The sequence below is a fragment of the Phyllobates terribilis genome, unplaced genomic scaffold (genome assembly GCF_046119375.1).
Source record: "Phyllobates terribilis strain yellow unplaced genomic scaffold, ASM4611937v1 Scaffold_1__5_contigs__length_1240528914, whole genome shotgun sequence".
NCBI classification, from domain to species: domain Eukaryota; kingdom Metazoa; phylum Chordata; class Amphibia; order Anura; family Dendrobatidae; genus Phyllobates; species Phyllobates terribilis.
The window spans coordinates 45,435,229-45,458,535 of NW_027362761.1; the positions used below are offsets into that span (position 1 = coordinate 45,435,229).

At 45.0% G+C, this 23,307-nt stretch overlaps 1 protein-coding gene across 2 annotated transcripts in view; it reads right to left on the reverse strand.

Moving 5' to 3' along the window:
- SRP72 (signal recognition particle 72) overlaps nucleotides 1-23,307 on the reverse strand; it is a 40,418-nt gene that overhangs the window by 7,675 nt on the left and 9,436 nt on the right. For both annotated transcript variants that reach the window (XM_073661290.1, XM_073661300.1), the window contains exons 3-12: nucleotides 15,317-15,440; nucleotides 14,919-15,062; nucleotides 14,692-14,803; nucleotides 13,766-13,797; nucleotides 2,101-2,225; nucleotides 1,961-2,018; nucleotides 1,647-1,778; nucleotides 1,401-1,529; nucleotides 460-532; nucleotides 314-378 (exon numbers count right to left, since the gene is read on the reverse strand). In XM_073661290.1, the coding sequence (XP_073517391.1) occupies nucleotides 314-378; nucleotides 460-532; nucleotides 1,401-1,529; nucleotides 1,647-1,778; nucleotides 1,961-2,018; nucleotides 2,101-2,225; nucleotides 13,766-13,797; nucleotides 14,692-14,803; nucleotides 14,919-15,062; nucleotides 15,317-15,440 (994 nt within the window). The remainder of the gene's footprint in view (nucleotides 1-313; nucleotides 379-459; nucleotides 533-1,400; nucleotides 1,530-1,646; nucleotides 1,779-1,960; nucleotides 2,019-2,100; nucleotides 2,226-13,765; nucleotides 13,798-14,691; nucleotides 14,804-14,918; nucleotides 15,063-15,316; nucleotides 15,441-23,307) is intronic.

Sequence of the window (23,307 nt, forward strand, 5' to 3'; positions counted from 1 at the left end):
TGAAATTTTTCTAGAAAATGGTTTGCTATACACATGTTTATTTCCTTTTGTGTGTATTGGAACATGTGTAATTACAATCATTTTCTGGGAGAAATGCTCCATTTTCTGCAATCATTTCAAGGGCACCAACACTTTCAGCCATAAAAATTTTGCTCTCAACATTTTTACCTCTGGATGAAATCCTACTAATTTATCATGGATTATAATGGTGATTGTGTACATTAGGATTATAAGAAGAGGGAAGACAAACAGTGAAAGCCTAGATGTCTACTGCGCCTACGACTAAGAAATATTCTGTAATGTAGAAACTCACCAGGCCAGGTCTGTGCTCCAGCTCCTTAATGGTTTTCATGATCATGCATGCCTTGGTTACATTACCTGAGAAGAATTAAAATATAATATCTACATTTTTTTTTAATTTTTTTTAGGGGAGGAGTGTCGGGTAGGCAATCTGCATACCTTGTGAGAGTTTTAATTGTGCCATTGTTAGTTTGATTTGGGGTGCATGGGCTGGATTCTGATCAGCAAATTCCTAGAAAAATATTAAAATAAATCCCTTTTTAGTGGATTGATTCAGTGGGACAAATAGAATATAATATATTTCAGATTAAGAAGTTTAGTGGACAGGGCTTTGTGAAAAAATTATATAATATATATATATATATATATATATATATATATTCAGACCGCACATCTATTACATTAGCATACAGTCCCTGTATTGTCCGTGATTAACCTTGTAGTGGATATGAGAAATGTAATTTATTTTTCTACACGTGAAAATCACTGATGCTAAAAACTGACACTGACCAAACACTGATAAAATTTGGAACCAAAATACTGATGAAACTCCGGACGTTTTTTTACGCACGTAAAACACAGACATTTGTAAGAGGCCTTACTTGCATAAATGCATTAACATAGCTGTGCGGAGATCCTATAAAACAGCCCATTTTTCCCCTCCCCAAGACACATTAAGGCCAAGTTATCAGAGCTAGCGAAGTGGATGAGATTTATGTAAATCTCATGCCCATTCTGCTAGTTTTTTGTTTTTTTAAGTTGACCTGCCCTAATTTTTTATTTCTAAATTTCTTTTGCATTAAATAAGCGTTTTATTTGTGGATTTTTTCCATAGACTTTAACGAGAAGTGGAAAATCCGCAAATAAGTTACACTTGCAGAAATGCAGTAAAAACGCATGTAAACGGGTTTGAATGCATGTATACACGCAGTAAAAATAAGTAAATTGGTGCAAAAATGTAGCATCAAATACTTATCAGTGGAACACAGCCTAAAAAAAGTCTATGGGCAGAGCACACAGCCTCGGAAGCTATGCTGTCCGGTTGTCCACCTTTGTCAAAGTTTCCACGATCTTAATCTGAAAATGCCTCAGATGTGTACCTGGAGCAGGTCTATAGCTTTCCCATGCTGTTTCTCACGACAAAGCTGGGCAGCCTGAATGAGAACAGGAAGAAGGTCCTCGGGATTCTGAGCCTGTAAACTGCTGGACAGCTTTCGACACTGCTCTGCCTGAAAGAAACAGAAGCATTCCAGATACTGACATGTCTCTAGTAAGACACTGAAAAAAGAAAAACACTCTGGAAAATGAAGAAAAGGTCATGAGTTGTCTTATATCAAGCTGCATACCTGATTTGTGTACATAGAAAGCAAAGCCTTGTTAAATTCTATGGCCTGAAGTTGTCTCTTCGAAAGCTTATGTTCTACTCCTTCAGCGTTTGCAAGCTTTACCTTCTTCTTTGAATCAAACACGTTTTGGTCCTTTAAAAAAAATTCAACTGATAGCTAATGGGGTTGTCCATTTCAAAATTATTTCATATAGTCAAAATTACTTTTTTTTTTTTTTTTTTTTTTTTTAAGAAGAGAGCGGGCACGGGAGGAAAAAAAACAATAAATAAATAAAAAAATAAAAAAAATTAGGGTGCTCGAAGCAGCATACCAACCTTGTTAACCGTTATGATGTTATTTGCCACAACAGCCAACAAACCAACGTCAGTGGGCCTGTAAGGAAAGAGACCTTGAAGTGAACTATTGGCAAAAAGTACAATGCAGGAGATAAAATAGCTGCTTCTGTATTCCTTACTTTAATTTGATGATTTGGTTATAAAGCTGAAGCGCATCTTCTATAGAGCCTTGGAGCTGCATGACATAGGCCATTTGACCATGAATTATGGTCAGTTCAGCATCTATATCTTCTTCAGTCAAATCCTGAGAACATATTATAGGTGTCATTTATCTCAGCAGAAAAACACTTGTAGTCCATTAGTTTCATTAACCCCTTCAGGACATGTGCAGTACGGCTCAAATCCAAAGAGTGTGTATGGAGCATGCTCCAGCCCCATACTCTGCAGGTGACGGCTGTCTGTCACAGCCAGGACATGCCTCTAACAATCGCAGGTGGAGCAAACCGACAGCGGCATTTAACATGCACCGGAAGGTTGGCACGTTATTCCATGCGCCCAGCGGTGGGTCCATGACGTGATCGCGGGTTGCTATGACAGCAGGGGGGGGGTCTATTGAAGAGCTACATGCTTGTCATTATGGAGCTGCTTTGAAACCCTTCCTGTGGCCAAGCTTCAAATGACCATGATCTTTACTATAAGCAGCTATGCTGTGGCATTGCTGTATGTAGCACTAGCACAAGTGAACAGACAATTACAACTTTAACCCCTTCCCGACCGCCCACTGTATATAAACGTCGGCACTGCCTGGGCGCGGTGGTCGGTGGTCCCGCAGCGCTCAGGACCCCCAGGGTCCAGCAAACGCTGCGGGTACGGTGCAGAGCTACAGCTCTGACAGGGGACATCATCGGGACCTGATTGGATCAGGTCCCAATGATGTCAACCCTTTGCCATCTTCTAGATGCCGCAATCTATAGCGATCGTGGCATTTAGAAGATAGTGAGAGGAGAGGGGGTCGTCCACTTACCTCTCTGACGGCCCCACTGAAGTCTGAGAGGACCTGGCGTTGTCATGAGAGAAGGAGGTCACATGACTGCCTCCGGGTCTGCCATTTACTGTGTCCTGCTAGGCTCAGCCTGCAGCTGAAGTCTAGCAGGAGACACTGACACTGTAAAAAGGTTAGCAGAGCTCTCATGCAATGCAAGTCTATTGCATTGCATGAGAACAGTGATTAGAAAAATAAAAATTAATGTCCCTTACAGGGACTAAGTAAAAATGTAAAAAAAAGTTTAAAAAAATGTTTTCAAACTGTTAAAAAAAATAAATAAATAAAATAAAATATTAAACCAATAAATCCGTATATTTATGCAAAAACAAAACCAAAAAAGTACACATATTTGGTATCGCCGCTTGCGCACACCGTAAAAAGAAAAAAAACGCAGTAAAAAAAACAAAAACTATGCTTTTTCATCATATCGCCAAATAAAAAGTGGAATAAAATGCGATCAAAAAGCCAAATGGAAATAAAAAATGGTACAGCTGAAAACGTCATCTTGTTCCGCAAATAGCACGCCATACAGCTCCATCAGCCGAAAAATAAAAAAAGTTATAGCTCTCAGAATAAAGCGATGTAAAAAAAATATTTTTTCTATAAAAATTGTTTTATTGTGTAAAAGCGCCAAAACATAAAAAAAAATATACGATAAGTGTAGCATCGCTGTAAATGTACTGACCCGAAGAATAACGCTGCCTTATCACTTTTACCACACGCAGAATAGCATAAAAAACAATTCCTGAATTGTTGGTTTTTGTTCATTTTACCTCCCAGAAAACGGAACAGAAAGCGATCAAAAAACTTCATGTATCCAAAAATGGTTCCAATAAAAATGTCAACTCGTCCCGCAAAAAACAAGCCCTCACATGACTGTTGGCCGAAATATGGCGATGCAAAAACAAGCGTTTTTTAGTGTGTGACAGCTGTCAGTCATAAAAACCCGATATAAATCTGGTATCGCTGTAATCGCACCGTCCCAAAGAATAAAGTAATCTAATCAATTATACCACACGAGGAACGGCGTAAAAAATAAATAAAGAGGGATTTTTGGTACTCACCGTAAAATCTCTTTCTTGGAGCCTTCATTGGGGGACACAGGACCATGGGTGTATGCTGTTGTCGCTATGAGGTTGACACTAGGCAAAAAAAGAAATAGCTCCTTCTCCGCAGTATACACCCCCTACAGGCACCAAGCTCACCAGTTAGTGGCTAAAGCAGTAGGAGGAACATAAAACAATTAACTATGCAATGCCCAACGGGGCACAACCGTGAAAACTAAATTAGATGCCCAACAGGGCCAAGTGTACCTATGCCCAAAATCAGGGAGGGTGCTGTCTCCCCCCAATGAAGGCTCCAAGAAAGAGATTTTACGGTGAGTACCAAAAATCCCTCTTTCTTTATCGCTTCATTAGGGGACACAGGACCATGGGACGTCCAAAAGCAGTCCCTAGGGTGGGAGAACAAAAGATAGCCACAGACTACGTCTGATTGGAAGGTTCTGCGGCTGCCTGCAGAACCTTCCGTCCAAGCCTGGCATCAGCCGAGGAATAAGTGTGGACCTTGTAAAACCTTGAAAAGGTGTGGAGTGAAGACCATGTTGTGGCCTTACAGATCTGAGCAGCTGAAGCCTGATGGCAAACAGCCCAAGAGGCCCCCACTGGCCAGGTGGAGTGAGCCCTTACCCCCGGAGGGGGAGGTTTGTCCGAGACACGATATGCCTCCAAAGTGGTCGAATGTATCCAACGGGCGATGGTTGACTTGGAAGCAGGAAGACCCTTGCGACGCCCTTCAGGGATGCCAAATAGGGCGTCCGAAAGCCGAAGGGAAGCAAGCTCTGACCAGATCCAGTTTGTGCAGGGATTTCTCCCGTGTGTGCACTGGGGCCGGGCAGAAGGAAGGCAAAACAATGTCCTCATTGATGTGGAAAGAGGAGACTACTTTTGGCAAAAAAGAAGGCACTGGCCTGAGCACTACCTTGTATTGATGGAAGACCAGAAAAGGCGACCGACAAGAGAGGGCTGCGAGCTCTGCAACCCTCCTAATAGAGGTAACAGCCACCAGAAAAGCCACCTTCCAGGAGAGTAGAGAGGTTGAGATGTCCTGAATGGGTTCAAACGGTCGCTGTTGAGGACGCTCAGGACCATATTAAGGTCCCACGGATTCACCGGGGGGGGGGGGGGGGGGGGGGGGGGGCGATAAGTCGGCGCCAGGTGAACCACCCCTTGTAGAAACGTCTTGACCTGAGGACGGGAAGCCAAGTTACGTTGAAATAGAATGGACAAGGCCGAAACTTGGACTTTGAGAGAGTCCCGCTTCCAGGCCTGACTGAAGAAAGGCCAAAATGACCGGTAACTAAAAGGACATGGGAGCTAGCTCTCCAGGTTCTGTGGTATATGCGCGAGGTTGCGGGTTTCCTGGCACTAATTAGGGTCTCGATGACGTTGTCCACAAAACCCGCCTTCAATACTGTGGCCTCAAAGGCCATGCCATTAAATTCAGAGAAGGAGAACTCTGATGAAGAATAGGCCCCTGAGAGATGAGGTCCAGACGGTCCGGTAGTCTCCAGGGGGAGTCGACGAGCAGGTTTACTAGATCTGCGTACCAGACGCGTCTGGGCCAATCCGGGGCTACTAGAATTACCGATACTCCTTCTGTCTTGATCTTTTTGACGACCCGAGGGATCAATGGTAGAGGGGGGGAAAAGATAGGGCAGCTGGAACTGAGACCATGAAATGACTAGCGCATCTAGAGCGGTCGCAAGAGGATCGCGGGACCGGGCTACAAAGGATGGAACCTTGTGGTTTAACCGAGACGCCATGAGGTCGACGTCTGGCGTGCCCCATCGTAAGCAAATCTGATGGAACACATCGGGATGGAGAGACCATTCTCCTGCGGCAAGGCCCTGCCGACTGAAGAAGTCGGCCACCGAATTGTCGACCCCCGGAATGTGGACTGCTGAGATTGCCGGAACTGTGTTCTCGGCCCAAACTAGCACTCTTGCCACCTCTTTCAAGACCGACTTCCTGCGCGTTCCTCCCTGACTGTTTATGTACGCCACAGCCGTGGCGTAGTCCGATTGTACGCGGACTGGGAACCCTGCAAGAATATCCTGCCAGTGACGCAATGCCAGGTAGATCACCCTTATCTCCAATATATTGATCGGTAGGGATATTTCGTGGGGACTCCAACGGCCCTGCACCGTGTGGTGAAGGAAGACTGCCCCCCAACCGATGAGGCTGGCATCGGTCATGACCACCGGCCAGCGAAGCAGTAGGAATGACCTCCTGGGTCTGAAGGAAGAAGGGCGAGTCCACCATATTAATGACCTTCTCACACGAAGAGGTAACATGATACGTCGATCTAGAGACGACGAGTTCTCGTCCCATGCCGACAGAAGGGCCAGTTGAAGAGGCCGGGTATGGAACTGGGCGAACGGCACTGCTTCCATAGCTACCACCATTTTTTCCCAAGACGCTCATGCACAGGTGAAGACGGCGTGGACTTGGAGAGAGTTTCCCCTCGGGAGAAGGACCCGGGCATGGGTCGTGTCGAACTGCATCCCTAGAAAGGTTACGCGTTGAGATGGGACCAGGGAGGATTTGTCTGTGTTGATCAGCCAGCCTAACAGAGAGAGTGTTTTCAGGGTGATCTGGAGACAGTCCCTGAACGTGGCACCCCTGATCAATAGGTCGTCGAGGTAGGGGATAATTACAATCCCACTGGCTCGTAGAATGGCCATGACAGTCGCCATTACCTTTGTGAAAACCCTCGGGGCGGAGGCAAGCCCGAAGGGGAGAGAAGTGAACTGGTAATGTGCATTCTGGAAGGCAAATCGAAGGAACTTCTGATGTGGTGTGCAGATTGGGATATGAAGATATGCATCCTGAATGTCCAATGAACATAGATATTCTGCGGCCTCCATCGAGGCGATTACCGACCTGAGGGACTCCATTCTGAAGTGCCGTACGCGTACCTGTCTGTTTAGTTGTTTGAGGTCTAGGATCGGACGTAGTGAGCCATTGTTTTTTGGAACAACGAAAAGATTGGAGTAAAAACCGGAAAACCTTTCCTGAAGGGGGACTGGAACTATGACTCCTGAGCGCAGAAGGGAGGCAATGGCCTGAAGGAAATCAGGAAGCAGAGATGGATGAGGGGGGCGGGACCTGAGAAATCGTGTTCCTGGCATGGCGTTGAACTCGATCTTGTAGCCGGAGGTCACAATCTCCTTGACCCAGGCATCCTCTATTGCCAAGACCCAAGGGTCTCCGAACAGAAGTAGACGGCCACCCACCCTGGGAGAAATCCCAGGTGGGAGTGACCAGTCATGCTGAGGAACATCTGTTGGACCGTGATCGGGATCCAGAGGACTTGGAAGAGCAACCCTTTGCGCGCCAGTTGGGAGTGGGCCTAAAGGTAGGCTTACGTCTCTCTTGCTGTGCTGGGGTACGGTCCTGTTGAGAGGAGTGTCCCGGTTGAGCGAACCGACGAAAGGACCGGAACGTCTCCTAGGAAAGGGGCGATTAGGTCTCGGCTGGGGAAGGGAGGTGCTTTTGCCCCCAGTGGCATCAGAGATGATCTGGTCTAACTTAGACCCAAACAGTCTGGAGCCCTGAAACGGGAGATTTGTTAGTGATTTTTTGGAGGCCGGGTCGGCGTTCCAAGCCTTCAGCCAAATAATTCTACGTACAGCGATGATATTGCTAGAGACGCGGGCTGAACAGGTAGCGGCATCAAAGGACACCGTGAGCAGATATTTCCCTGCGTGGACGATCTGATCCGCTAGGTCAGCCAGATCGTCTGGGGAAGCCCCAATTAGGATGCCCTGCCTAAGCTGTTTGGCCCATGCGGATACTGCTTTTGATACCCAAGTTGAGGTGAAGGAAGGACACAGGGAGGTGCCAGCAGCCTCAAAGGCTGACTTAGCCAAGGCCTCAACCTGTCTATCCATAGTGTCCTTGAGGGAGGAACCGTCTGGAAGAGACAGCACCGTCTTAGCCGAGAGACAGGAGGATCCACAGAAGGGGACTCCGTCCACCTGCTTACGAGGTCGTGGTTAAAGGGGTATAGCATGTCTAACTGTTTCTTTCCAGTGAAGCGCTTTTCTGGATGCTCCCACTGTTTCAGTAAGACACCATCACATTCTGAATGGTTAGAAAAGGTGCGTGCTGGGCGCTTGATTCTCTTGAAGGAAACGGAGTAGTCCTGAGAAGGGCTCTCGTCCTCTTTAACATGCAGAGTCTGATTGACGGCCGATATAAGGCTGTCAACCATGTCCTGGATTCTAGAATATTGGTCAGTGTCAGATCCAGAGTCAGAATCTGAGGCCGTGTCTGATCCCGGAGCGACATCTGGGAAGAGGTGTGAGATGCAGGGAGCAATTTGGAGTCTGGAGAGCTGGAAGATGAACTTGTGCGAGTCAGTTTCTGAGAACGTGCCCTCGGTCTGCCCTTAGGAGGAGGGGGCAGGGGTGCCTGCGAATCGTCCGTGGGAACGTTCGGAGCACAGGTGGCTGTGGATAACATGGGCAAGCGTTCTAGGACCAGCACCAGAGGTTGAGATACCTTGGTGAGGTCAGAGACAGACTGGGACATAGCAACAGCCCACTCCGGAGGAGGGGGGAGTTACTTCGTCCTGGGCGGCAGGGGGATCTTGGGGTGCCAGCATGGTGGGAGGCTTGCAGGTCGAGCATAAAGCCGTTGTCAGACCCACGGGCCACTTAGTACTGCAAAGAGCACAGGAAAAGTATGTGACTGTGTGAGCAGGACGGACAGAAAGCTCCCTGGGTTTGAGCATATGTGCCTAACTAGGAATACTGCAGAGGAGGGAGCCTGAGGACAGGAAAGGGTGTATGTAGGTGCCAGGGCAGGGCCTACCCGGTCTGGAATGTCCACGGTCCCGTATCCCCCGTCGGAAACTCCGGAGCTGCGGAGACAGGAGCAGGGCTGCGGTGATGAGGCAGTCAGGCAGAGTGATGCTGCCGGAGCCAGAACAGAGAGCAGCGTAGAGGGGCGGGGCAGAAGCAGCGTAGAGGGGCGGGACAGGAGCAGAGCGTGCTGCCCTGAGTAACCTAGGGGAGCCAAGGCTCTGATAGGCAGAAGGAATGGGGGCGGGCTTAAGAACCCAGCAGCTGATAGGTTCCCGGGAGAACTGTGGGTGTGGTGGAAGCGTCACATTCCTCCTCGGTCCTGATTGGCCGATTGCTGGAGGGGGTGTATACAAGCCGGTAAGAGGAACCCCACCCGAGACGCCCCCCCGACGGAGGAAGCGCGGGCAGATTTGCCGCGCAAAAAGGAAAAAGAAGGGGGGGGGGGGGTTGTGGGGGACGCCATGCTGAGGGAGATGCCATGAAGATGCGAGGAGAGGGGACGTGACCAGGGGAAGCGCTGCTGTAAGTGAGCGTTGGTGGAGATGTGATGCCCCCATTAATAGTCCACGGGATTTACAGGACCCGCTGGCAGGCAGCTGTGTGCCATATCCAGTGTTCTGAGGGACCTGGGGGGCTGCGGTTGTAAGGCAGCAGGAGTGGGAGGGATTACCTTTGTTTGAGGTCCCGATACCTCTTCTTCCTCTCCCCTTCTGAGGACGGTCACAGGAGGTCCCCCATGGATAGGGGGGGGGGGGGATCCTGGCTCTTCCTCCTTCCCGCACTGACCGGTACTGGACAGTGCAGGAGACGGTGTCGACCCCAGAATCTGGGGGAAGGTCACCGCAGTGACCACCGTCTCCCTCCCAGGAAGCTGCGAGGAGGGGGCTGGGGTGGGGAATAGGGAAGGACTGGCCACCGGGAATCACCCTGAGACACCTAGAGGTGACAGGGGATAGGTCCTGCCCAGCGGGTCCGAGAGTGGGCGATGTGGGAAATGCCACACTGCTCTCTCGGTCGCTTGAGAATGGGGATAACAGGAAAAGCAATGTTCCCTGCTAACCCTGAAGAGCTGCATCTGAAAAATAAAGAACAAGGATTAATAAAACACAACAGGGTTGGATCAGTTAGGATCCAGATCTACCTCCTACAGACACTAAGCTTAAACTGGTGAGCTTGGTGCCTGTAGGCGGGTGTATACTGCGGAGGAGGAGCCATTTCTTTTTTTGCCTAGTGTCAACCTCCTAGCGACAACAGCATACACCCATTGTCCTGTGTCCCCCAATGAAGAGTTAAAGAAAACCAATTCTTCACCTGCTGATTTGTTTATTATGTCTCCCAAAGATAGCAGTAAGGCTCTGCTCACATTTATCCTGCGCTCTGCGCTGAGCACTTACACCAGAGTTTCCGTGTAAATCTCTGAAATAAGTGATTCAGACGGAACCCATGACGGAAGATTCCCTATGATAAGGCAGATGGAGGCACTGTGGATGCAGTCTGGTCTGTGATCCCACGGTGTCAGTTTTTTTAGGCGTGCATAAAAGTGCGGTTGGCCACAATTTTGTGCACTTTTTTTTTTTTTGTAGAAGGACACCGCTAAACAGAGGCCAGACGGAGTCCAGAGTAACTCTGCTGCCTCATTACAGTGAATGGATCCCGCAGGGGTTTCATCTGAATTACATCACATGGAAATTTAGATGGAAACCCCGATATAAGTGCTCAGCCTAGAGCGCCGGATAAATGTTATGTAAAATGTTCCCAATAAAAGGTTCAACTCAGTCCTCAAAAAAAGCTAGTTCCCACTCAGGTCCGTTATCTGTTAAAAATATAAGGGACTTCCAAGTTACTGGTAGCAGAAAGGCTCTGGAAAAGCGAAATGGCCCTTGCCCCCCAAAAGAAATTCAGAAAACTTTGTGCTCCCAAATCCAAATGCCTCCCTCCCTTCTGAGCCCCACAATGTGCCTAAACTACATTTAGGGTCCACATGTTTGGCATTCCTGTAGCGAGAAGAGCTTGCCTAATTTACAGGTGCATGTCTCCAGAAGCACGAGCTGGGCACAACGTACTGGTCACTTCAACGGCAATTTGAAATTTTCACTCAGCAACATCCACTGCTTCTTGTTTCTGGAAAAGACCCATGGAGTCAAAATCATCACTACACCTGTAGGTAAATTCCCAAAGGGGTATGATTTCCAAAATGGGGTCACTTGAGTGGGGATTCTGCTCTTCTAGGGGCTGTGTATCTGGAGTCCGCAAACTATTCTACAATAATTTGTTTTCCAAGAGTCAACTAGCGCTCCGTCCCTCCCGAATCTCGCTGTATGGCTAAGCGGTACGGTACAGCCACATATGTGGTACTGCCACGTGTAGAAGAAATTGTGTGACACATTTCAGCACCATTTTTACCCATTGCCCTGTGTGAAAATGTAAAATCTGAGGGTAAAACATTTTTTTGTGGTAAAAATATAATTATGCTTTTTTCACTGCCCAATGGTATAAATTTAAAAATTAAAAAATACTCACTACTTCCCTAGATGAATTCCTTGAGAGGTGTAGTTTACAAAATGGGGTCACTTGTGGGGGTTTCTGCTGTTTCGGCATGTCAGCGACTCTTCAAATGTGACATGGTGTCTGGAACCTATCCCAGCCAACATAGCGCTCTTTTTTCTTCTGAACCCTGCCATACACCAAAGCAGTGGTTTTCCCCCACATATGGGGTATCAGCGTACTCAGGAGAAATTGCACAACAAATTTCATGGTGCAATTTCTCCTGTTACCCTTATGAAAATGCAAAATTGGGGGCTGAAAAACATTTGTGGGAAAAATGTGAAAATTTTATTTTTACAGCTCAATATTATAAACTTATGTGAAGCACCTGGGGGTGCAAGGTGCTCACCACACATCTAGATAAGTTCTCTAAGGGGTCTAGTTTCCAAAATGGTGTCACTTGTGGGGGGTTTCCACTGTTTAGACACATCAGGGGCTCCCCAAATGCAACATGGCGTCCGCTAATTATTCAAACAAATTTTACATTCAAAAAGTCTAATGGCGCTCCTTCCCTTCCGAGCCCTGCAGTGCGCCCAAACAGTGGTTTTCCCTCACATATGGGGTATCAGCGTGCTCAGAAGAAATTGCACTACAAATTGTGTAGTCCATTTTTTCCTGTTATGCTAGTGAAAATAAAAAAAATTGGGTCTAAAGTCACATTTTTGTAAAAAATAAATGTTCATTGTTTTCTTCCACATTCCAAAAATTCCCGTGAAACACCTGAAGGGTTAATAAACTTCTTGAATGTGGTTTTGAGCACCTTGAGGGGTGCAGTTTTAGAATGGTGTCACTTTTGGGTATTTTCTGTGATAAAGACCCCTCAAAGTCACTTCAAATGTGACGTGGCCCCTAAAAAAAATGTTTTTGTAAATTTTGTTGGAAAAATGAGAAATCGCTGAACTTTTAACCCTTATAGCTCCCTAACAAAAAAAAATGTTGTTTCCAAAATTGTGCTGATGTAAAGTAGACATGTGGGAAATGTTATTTATTAACTCTTTTGTGTGACATATCTCTCTGATTTAAGGGCATGAAAATTCGAAGTTTGAAAATTGCTAAATTTTCGCCAAATTTCTGATTTTTTCACAAATAAACGCAAGTGATATCGAAGAAATGTTACCACTGTCATGAAGTACAATATGTCACGAAAAAACAGTCTCAGAAGCAGTGGAATCCGTTGAAGCGTTCGAGTAATTACCTCATAAAGTGACAGTGGTCAGAATTGTAAAAATTGGCCCGATCACGGAGGTGAAAACAGGCTCTGGTGCGAAAAGGTTAAGTTCCATAAGGGGATTAACAAAAAAAACAGTGAAAGGTAAAATTAAAAATAAAACAAAGCAAAAACATAACAGCTCAAATCACTCCCCGCCCCCCCCCCCCACAATTAAAAAAAAAGAATTATAATATATATACATACATACATACACTATATTATATTTATATATATAAATAATTTTACACATGTGGTTCGTTGCCTTCAGGCAAGTCAGATCTATCAAATCTAAAAATCTAGATTGGTAAACACTGTAAAACGGAAAAAAATTCAAGAAAGCCAAAACAAAATTTTTTTGCTTTGGTCACTGCAATACCACAAAAAATGCAACAAGCGATAAAAACATCACATCTTTCCAAAAATTGTATATCTAAAAACCAGGGCTGTGGAGTTAGAGTTGGTATAAAATGGACCTACTCCTAAAATATATAATAAATTGGGTACAGTAGTTCAATGCAGTTTGTGGGGAATATTTTTTCATAAGAATTTGGGAAAGTTATGAGATGTCCTATAAATGTCTGTCCTATTTCTGATCTAAGGGTCTAGACTTTTAGCTGAGATAAATCTGTGCTCCACAGCCCTGATAAAAACGTTGTTTCGCCCAGCAAAAAATAAGTCATAATACAGCTCCATCGATGGAAAAATGAAAACGTTATGGGTCTCAGAAAATGGCAACACAACCCCCCAATTTTTTTTTCTTTTGTGCGAAGTTCACTAAAATAAAAAAAAACAACTGGCTATGTTTGGTATCGCCGTAATCGTACTGATGAGCAGAATAAAGTTTTGGAGGTAATCACAATATAACACATATCACACTGTATAAACAATTCCCAAAAAAGCTGACAATTGTCCCCCCCCCCCCTCCCCACAACACAATGTCTCCTCACTTGGGATTTTTTTCTCATTTTTCAGTACACTACATAGTTAAATGAATGGGGTCATTAAAAAGTATAACTTGTCCCGCAATAAGCAAGCACTCATATGTCTAAGTGGGCTAAAAAAAAAAAAAAAAGTTATGCTCTGGGAAGAAAAAAAGGAAAAATAGGAATAGGCCATATTGTGAAGGATTTAAATATAGAAGGCACAGTATCTACGGTAAGAGAAAATACTCACAGTGTCTTCTGAAATGGATTGTCTGCAGAGATCTTAAAACAAAAAACAAAGGGTAATGAATTTCAAAATGGGCCACTTAGTTGAAACAATAATACTTATTTTACTCCCTATCGTTCCAATACATCAATAAAATGTGATGAATATGCAGTTCTAGTACTGTAAAGGCAGTATATCACAATTAGCCTATTTGGTTATTAGGAGCAATTAAAGAATACAACGAACTCATCCTGAATGAAAGCAAGTTCGGAAACTCACTTTTTCTTCTCTGGTTTCTATAGAATATATTAATCGTTCAGATGTGTAATACTAACTATTAGTATATTTATTGAAGAATGTGCTGAGAAGGTGTCCAAATACTTTATTGAGGTTTTCTGTTTTTCTTTCTTTTTTTTTTTTTTTTAAAATCATAGGCTTTTCCACTGTAAAAATAATTAAATAAGCTTTTACTTACCCACCCCAGATCTAGAGCTGCCTCTCTGCCAATGTCCCTAAGGTTTTCAAAGCAGTCTGCAGCCTTGGCCTCACCACTACAGAGCATGTGACCACCGCAGCCAATCACAGGGATCAGTGCCTTCATTACTACTATGGCATAACTGCTGAGCCAGTGACTGGCTGCAGTGGTCACAAGTGCTGTAGTCATGACATCACCACCGCAGCAGAGAGTCAGCTCAGAACCTGGGGTTGGTAAGCAAAGATATATATATATAATTTTTTTTTTTTTACATAGTGGGCCCCTTGCACCTTTATTCTAATTGGTGCAAAATTACAAGTTGAATCCTCATACGAACGCCATACAGAAAATAAAATATGTATTTTATTATGATCAAAAGGAGTATTCAGAAGCCATCAAGGCACAAGGTCAGCTAAACCAGTATGAGGGGCAACACCATTATAGGTCCAATAAGCCAGAAGAACAGTGAACTTACTTTCAGCCTCTCGCAGCTTTTTCATTGCGTCACTAAGCCTCCCCTGTCCAATCAGGCTACAGGCAGCATTGTAGCACAGCTCATAGGTGGCCTCCTGCAGACCAAGGTCCTCCTATAGCAGGAAGCAAGGTAAGAACATGGCTGGATGTTACCTGCTAGCTGCGGAAATACAGATGTGTCACGCACGGTACAATAATAGGAGATATTAAGCTAGTAAAGACACTTACAGGCTTTGTCTTCGACCATAGATTCATAGCAGCCACCACCGCAGACAGATTGGTTTGTCTTTCCTCATCATAATCATCTTGAGAATTTCTAATCAGATCTCGATAGACAGATAAGCATTCTTCATATCGTTCCAGCCTATAAAGCTGATTAAAAAAGCGCATAAAAAAAAAAAAAAAAAAAAAAAAAAGATTAAAGCTGTGGCATCGTGCGATTGGCTTCCCCTTCATAAAATATATATGTATATATATTAATTAATTATGTCAGATGGAAGTCATAGGGAGGAAAAATATACTCATTACTTCAATGTCATTTATTTATCATTATACGTATGGTAATGAGTCCTGGTGGCTTTATGGCATTTACATTACTAGGTGGACCAGATAACAAAACGACTTACCACTTGTCCATGAAGTTCACTTAGTTTTTCTGTTTTTTCAGGAGCATTTTCTATTGTTTTCAATGCGCTCTCAATTTTATTCAGCCTGTATTCACAGTATGCCTTTTCAAAAGCAATAATGTCACTATAGGAAAAAAAAAAAAATCTATAGGACTCACAAAACCCAATCTTGCCGCTGTTCTCTAACATGCCAATACGTTAAGTTACAGCTTATGGGAGTTATGGAAAGCCAAACAAGTAGCTCCTCTGAGTTTTTTAGTATCATATACAGACTTTAATTTAGAGGTCCATAGTCTGGCAACAGTACGGACAGGGGAGTGTAACCTGCGGACATAGCATAAATTCGTAAGAAAGTAATAACCCTTTAACCCCTTCCCATATTATAATGTGAATAAACATCCCAGGATAAGTTCGCAAGGTCAGGAGATGATCTCCCTCCACATGTGTTAGATATTGGCTATGTAACATGCGCAACATCTGTGTCTAACAGTAGCGAGCAGAGCAGAGATCGGGCTGTGGCTGTTAATCATTCAGATGCTGCAATAAATCTGACAGCATTGAAATGGTGTGATTGCTTGTGCAACCACACACAAGTTACCATTGGCCCCCCGTGAAGGCTTCATGGAGGCCAACAAGTTGCTCAGCCAGCCAGCTCAACATGCAAAAAGCAAGCCCCATCAACAGAAAAGTAAAACAGTATGGGACTTGAAAATGGTGCCACTAAATGTCATGGGTCTTTGGAAAATAACTACACAAAACAAAACTTTTTTTTTTCCCAAAAAATATATTATATAGTACAGACCAAAAATTTGGACACAACTTCTCATTTAAAGATTTTTCTGTATTTTCATGACTATGAAAATTGTACATTCACACTGAAGGCATCAAAACTATGAATTAACACATGTTGAATTATATACTTAACAAAAAAGTGTGAAACAACTGAAAATATGTCTTATGTTCGAGGTTCTTCAAAGTAGCCACCTTTTGCTTTGATGACTGCTTTGCACACTCTTGGCATTCTCTTGATGAGCTTCAAGAGGTAGTCACCGGAAATGCTCTTCCAACAATCTTGAAGGAGTTCCCAGAGATGCTTAGCACTTGTTGGCCCTTTTGCCTTCACTCTGCGGTCCAGCTCACCCCAAACCATCTCGATTAGGTTCAGGTCTGGTGACTGTGGAGGCCAGGTCATCTGGCATAGCACCCCATCACTCTCCATCTTGGTCAAATAGCCCTTACACAGCCTGGAGGTGTGTTTGGGGTCATTGTTCTGTTGAAAAATAAATGATGGTCCAACTAAACGCAAACCGGATGGAATAGCATGCCGCTGCAAGATGCTGTGGTAGCCATGCTGGTTCAGTATGCCTTCAATTTTGAATAAATCCCCAACAGTGTCACCAGCAAAGCACCCCCACACCATAACACCTCCTCCTCCATGCTTCACGGTGGGAACCAAGCATGTAGAGTCCATCCGTTCACCTTTTCTGCGTCGCACAAAGACACGGTGGTTGGAACCAAAGATCTCAAATTTGGACTCATCAGACCAAAGCACAGATTTCCACTGGTCTAATGTCCATTCCTTGTGTTCTTTAGCCCAAACAAGTCTCTTCTGCTTGTTGCCTGTCCTTAGCAGTGGTTTCCTAGCTCCTATTTCACCATGAAGGCCTACTGCACAAAGTCTCCTCTTAACAGTTGTTGAAGAGATGTGTCTGCTGCTAGAACTCTGTGTGGCATTGACCTGGTCTCTAATCTGAGCTGCTGTTAACCTGCGATTTCTGAGGCTGGTGACTCGGATAAACTTATCCTCAGAAGCAGAGGTGACTCTTGGTCTTCCTTTCCTGGGGCGGTCCTCATGTGAGGCAGTTTCCTTGTAGCGCTTGATGGTGTTAGCAACTGCACTTGGGGACACATTCAAAGTTTGCCCAATTTTTCAGACTGACTGACCTTCATTTCTTAAAGCAATGATGGCCACTCATTTTTCTTTACTTAGAATTTGTATTATGGCAAGAAAAAAAGCAGCTAACAGTCTATTCAGTAGGACTATCAGCTGTGTATCCACCAGACATCTGCACAACACAACTGATGGTCCCAACCCCATTTATAAGGCAAGAAATCCCACTTATTAAACCTGACAGGGCACACCTGTGAAGTGAAAACCATTTCCGGTGAAGCTCATCAAGAGAATGCAAAGAGTGTGCAAAGCAGTCATCAAAGCAAAAGGTGGCTACTTTGAAGAACCTAGAATATAAGACATATTTTCAGTTGTTTCACACTTTTTTGTTAAGTATATAATTCCACATGTGTTAATTCATAGTTTTGATGCCTTTAGTGGGAATGTACAATTTTCATAGTCATGAAAATACAGAAAAATCTTTAAATGAGAAGGTGTGTCCAAACTTTTGGTCTGTACTGTATATATATCCCTTCATACGGCTATGTCAACAGAAAAATAAATGTCTCCTGGAAGAAGGCGGGGAAAAAACAAAAGCACACAAATGAAGAATTCTCCGGTCATTAAAAGGTGTAAGTTTGGAATACCTTATCAATTGAATGGAAAGCCATTTCCAACCATCCAATTTTCATTATTTCAATGGATCCAAAATGAAGTAAAGTTGCAATGATCTGGATTCGCATCTACAGCACCTGCGTAAATCTTAGGCTATGATCACACGTTGTGTTTTTTATGCAATTTTCATGCACACGTTTTTTGTTTTTTTTTGTCGTTTCCCCCCCACCCCCATAACCGAATTGGAAAACTGCTGCGATTTTGAAAACTGCAGCATGTCATTTCATTCAGTGTTTTTTTTCACCCATAGAAAGCAATGAGTAAATGCAAAAAAGGCAGCAAAAATGTTGCCATGAGTTTTTCAGCGTTTTTTGGTGAAAAAGTCTCCACAAGTACAGCAGGATGTAAAACACATTTATTTTTGTGATTTTCTCAAGTTTAAACCATAATGTCTTGGTGTCCTCACATGAGCCTGGATGTTAGTATTAGTACAGGTTAATTAAATTAGTGATATGTGTTCAAGTAAACAATGCTAATCAATTCAAACCCCCTCCAACGCATGACGGTGAACGCCCCCCCTCCCCCAACGCATGAAGGTGAACAACGCCCCCCCCTCCCCCAACACATGAAGGTGAACAACGCCCCCCCCCCAAAGCATGAAGGTGAACAACGCCCCCCCCCCAAAGCATGAAGGTGAACAACGCCCCCCCCCAAAGCATGAAGGTGAACAACGCCCCCCCCCCCCAAAGCATGAAGGTGAACAACGCCCCCCCCCCCCAAAGCATGAAGGTGAACAACGCCCCCCCCCCCAAAGCATGAAGGTGAACAACGCCCCTCCCCCCCCAAAGCATGAAGGTGAACAACGCCCCTCCCCCCCCAAAGCATGAAGGTGAACAACGCCCCTCCCCCCCCAAAGCATGAAGGTGAACAACGCCCCTCCCCCCCCAAAGCATGAAGGTGAACAACGCCCCTCCCCCCCCAAAGCATGAAGGTGAACAACGCCCCTCCCCCCCCAAAGCATGAAGGTGAACAACGCCCCCCCCCGCAAAGCATGAAGGTGAACAACGCCCCCCCCCCAAAGCATGAAGGTGAACAACGCCCCCCCCCCAAAGCATGAAGGTGAACAACGCCCCCCCCCCCGCAAAGCATGAAGGTGAACAACGCCCCCCCCCCGCAAAGCATGAAGGTGAACAACGCCCCCCCCCCCGCAAAGCATGAAGGTGAACAACGCCCCCCCCCAAAGCATGAAGGTGAACAACGCCCCCCCCCCCAAAGCATGAAGGTGAACAACGCCCCCCCCCCCAAAGCATGAAGGTGAACAACGCCCCCCCCCCCCAAAGCATGAAGGTGAACAACGCCCCCCCCCAAAGCATGAAGGTGAACAACGCCCCCCCCCAAAGCATGAAGGTGAACAACGCCCCCCCCCCCCAAAGCATGAAGGTGAACAACGCCCCCCCCCCAAAGCATGAAGGTGAACAACGCCCCCCCCCCCAGAGCATGAAGGTGAACAACGCCCCCCCCCCCCCAAAGCATGAAGGTGAACAACGCCCCCCCCCAAAGCATGAGAACAACGCCCCCCCCCCCAAAGCATGAAGGTGAACAACGCCCCCCCCCAAAGCATGAAGGTGAACAACGCCCCCCCCCCCAAAGCATGAAGGTGAACAACGCCCCCCCCCCCCCAAAGCATGAAGGTGAACAACGCCCCCCCCCCCCAAAGCATGAAGGTGAACAACGCCCCCCCCCCCAAAGCATGAAGGTGAACAACGCCCCCCCCTCCAAAGCATGAAGGTGAACAACGCCCCCCCCCCCAAAGCATGAAGGTGAACAACGCCCCCCCCCCAAAGCATGAAGGTGAACAACGCCCCCCCCCCAAAGCATGAAGGTGAACAACGCCCCCCCCCCCCAAAGCATGAAGGTGAACAACGCCCCCCCCCCCCAAAGCATGAAGGTGAACAACGCCCCCCCCCAAAGCATGAAGGTGAACAACGCCCCCCCCCCCCAAAGCATGAAGGTGAACAACGCCCTCCCAGCTCAATGTATGAAAGTGAACAATGTCCTACTAACTCACTCAATGCTCTGACAATGTGTTAGGTAAGCAATGGCATACCAATTCAACTTCCTTGACTGCTTTTAAATTCGCAATTATGTATTTTTAATGAACTTTTTTGTTCAGAATAGACACTATTTTTTCAGTCCAATAAACATCTTCCACTAAATAATTTAATTACATTTCCCTTTTTTGCAAAAATGTTTTAGGGTTTCACATATGTCTTGCATTAGTGCCCTAACACCTTGCATTGTACTCAGAACTGTGTGGGCTGGGATGAGGTTGGAGAAATCATAGGTCTGCAGTCACAGAGAGCATCTCACTGCCACCAATGTCTATCCGTCCATACTGGACCCACCCACCGCCTATTTAAGACAGGCCACTCACAGTGCACACCTTGGAACAAGCGGTGTATACCACTTTCTTATAGAGGTATACAGCATATCTATCAACACAAGGTATGGCTCATTCCTTGCCCTTTCTTGGCCCGACCAACTTCTTATTTCTGCTCATCACTAATAGCCTCTCACTCTTTTGTAGTCTCAGCCAAGTCAAGGCAGCCCCATTCAAAATAACATACTGGTATGTTCTTTTCCCATTTTCTCTCTCTAACTAGGACATCTACCTCATGCCTTCTTCCACTCCTTCCCTGTACCTTCCCATTCCAGGTGGTTAACAATTCACAATAGCTATTAGCTATATGTCACCCATTACATCATTATTATTTTATATGACGTTTTTTTCAATTATTGCGACCATATATTAATTGTCATTTATTTTTGTTTTGTTGCTCTAGTACACTGATGAAGGTCCTAAGTGACTGAAATGTTTGTACATTGTGTGTATATCAACTTTATTAAAATCAAGAAAAATTAACTCAAGTCTTCGAGTGCCAGGTTATTACTATATATTTACACTTGGTTTGGCACCTTACCCGGGCACCAACCTACACCAGGAGTGCTATAGTTTTTCAATAATCCGTTGGTTCCTATATATTAGCACCCTGGTTGGTTATGACTTCTCTCAACACATTCTTCTACAACACGGAAGAAACTTCGCAGATTATCTCGCAGTCTAATTTATCTTGTGACTTCCTCCAAGCTCCAAAGGAAACACGAGGAAGGGATTGGGAAAGGGAGCTCCGGCATTTAACAAACATCGAACTCCACTGTGCCACATTGATGGAATATGTACGCGTTCAGTGCATCCCAAGAGGTTTTAGGGTACCACTCCGTCCTACCCTGTTCAGTGACCAAGGGGAATATTGTGCAAAATTTGAGCGTATCCTCAAATGTTCTTTTGACTTAATATAAGTAGAAAGATAGGGGCGCAATAGCGCTGTTATCCAACAACAACCAAGTAGGTAAAAAGAAAATGTGCTCACCTTTATAAGCTGTGTAAAGCACAACTCATGTAAGAATTGGTAACGAAGGGCTGCAGCCAGCACAGAATCCCTAGGGATCTTGTAAGGTTGTCTGTAGTAGGATGAAGTAGGTGGCGGGAAAAAATCCGCGCTCCTCCGTAGTGAAGAAATTTGACTAGAGATTGTATAATTAAACAATCTTGTAGTTTATTGTCAAAAGCTACGATTACTACGCGTTTCATGGACGTCCCGTCCACTTCCTCAGGTACATAGCTACTTTTGACTTAATGATACTTACCATTGAATCTTTACAGAAAGCCATTTCCTCTTCTAAAGAACAGATCACTAATATGGAGACACAGCTATCAACACTGATCCCGACTGAGGAATTTGAAACCTTGAAGATTAAAATTCAGACAACCATCGAACAACAGACGAGATACTGAAAGTAGGAAACGCACCAAATTCACCATAGACTCAGAAGATTACCAACAAAACTGTGTCTACAGATGGCGAGACAGACAGGCTCCAAGACGAAACTATACACGCTTCGGGCACTCCTCTACAGATCAATCCACCTCGGGATCGGAGGCAGACAGACGCGACCTCACTACATCTACTCATTTTTTTAGACAATCGCAAGAAGAATTTCAGAAGAAGAGGACCAGGAGGGGAGGGACTCACAAGAGGAAACAAGGACTTTGTGCGAGTGACCCGCTCTCAGGTACAGCCCCACTCGTAGTAAACATCTCCTCACGCTTCCTAAGTATCGCTGAACTTACTGTACTTCAGAAGGGTCTCAATTTCTGTCCTTCCAATAGGTGTAACACCTTCACACTAGGCATGGAATTGCAAAGATTCTTTCGCTCCATCAGACTCAAACCACATTTCTCACAGGAATCCCCCCTGAACACAACCATTACACCATCCATCACCCCCATAAATTCACCCCACATCACAACAGCCAGTTTAGGTTTAAAACTTAAAAGTACCTATCGACCGCGACGCAATCAACATGCAGTGGAGACTTTCACTGAATTTATAGACAACTCTTTTCAAAAATTACGATCTGATATGGATAGGGGTCACATACACTATCACCATAATATGTCCAGCTTTGATAAACAAGCTCTCAAATCACTACAGGCTGATCAATCATAATCAAACTTACCGACAAAGGCGGTGCTATAGTCGTTATGGACAAGATCTCATACTTAACAGAGATTAAGCGCCAACTTGATGACACCACTGTGTATCTGAAACTACCAAATGATCCCTCACATATCAGTACACTTGTCACAGGTACTATTGATCAACACCTAAAGAAAGGTACAATTGATCTCAAAACACATGATTTTCTAATCAAGAAATCTCCTAACACCCCAGTAATCTACATACTTCCTAAAATACATAAATGTTTAGAAAACCCACCAGGACGTCCGATAGTCGCCTCCACTGACTCCATATTATCCCAGTTATCAATCTTTTTAGAAAAAATATTGACCCCATTGGTCAAAGAAAGCCCATCGTTTATACTAGACACAGGAGCCTTTCGCAACATGATACAAACGATTCACCAAATTCAACCAGACGCCCTCCTAGTGAATCTAGATGTCAATAATCTTTACACCGCTATTCTACATGAAAAAGGTATTCAATGTGTGGGAAATTTATTGGACAAATCTGACATATCCCCGGAAACACGTGATCTTTGCATAGATCTCCTTACTCTAGTTCTGAAAAAAAAACTTCTTGTTCCAAGATACCTATTATATTCAAAGACAAGGGACCGCTATGGGCTCTAATGTAGCCCCCCCCGTATGCCAATTGTTACATGGCCACCTTTGAAGATGATATCGTTTACCCCAATATTCTATATAAAACTCATGCCATTCTATGGAAAAGATATATAGATGATATTTTCTGCATATGGGGGGGCTCGGTCGAGTCACTTACAGACTTCTTCAATACTATTAATTCAGCATGGGAGGGACTTAACCGGTTCCCGACCGCCCACTGTACATAAACGTCGGCGCTTGCTGGGCTCTGTGCAGCGCCGACGTTTAAAAATGGTG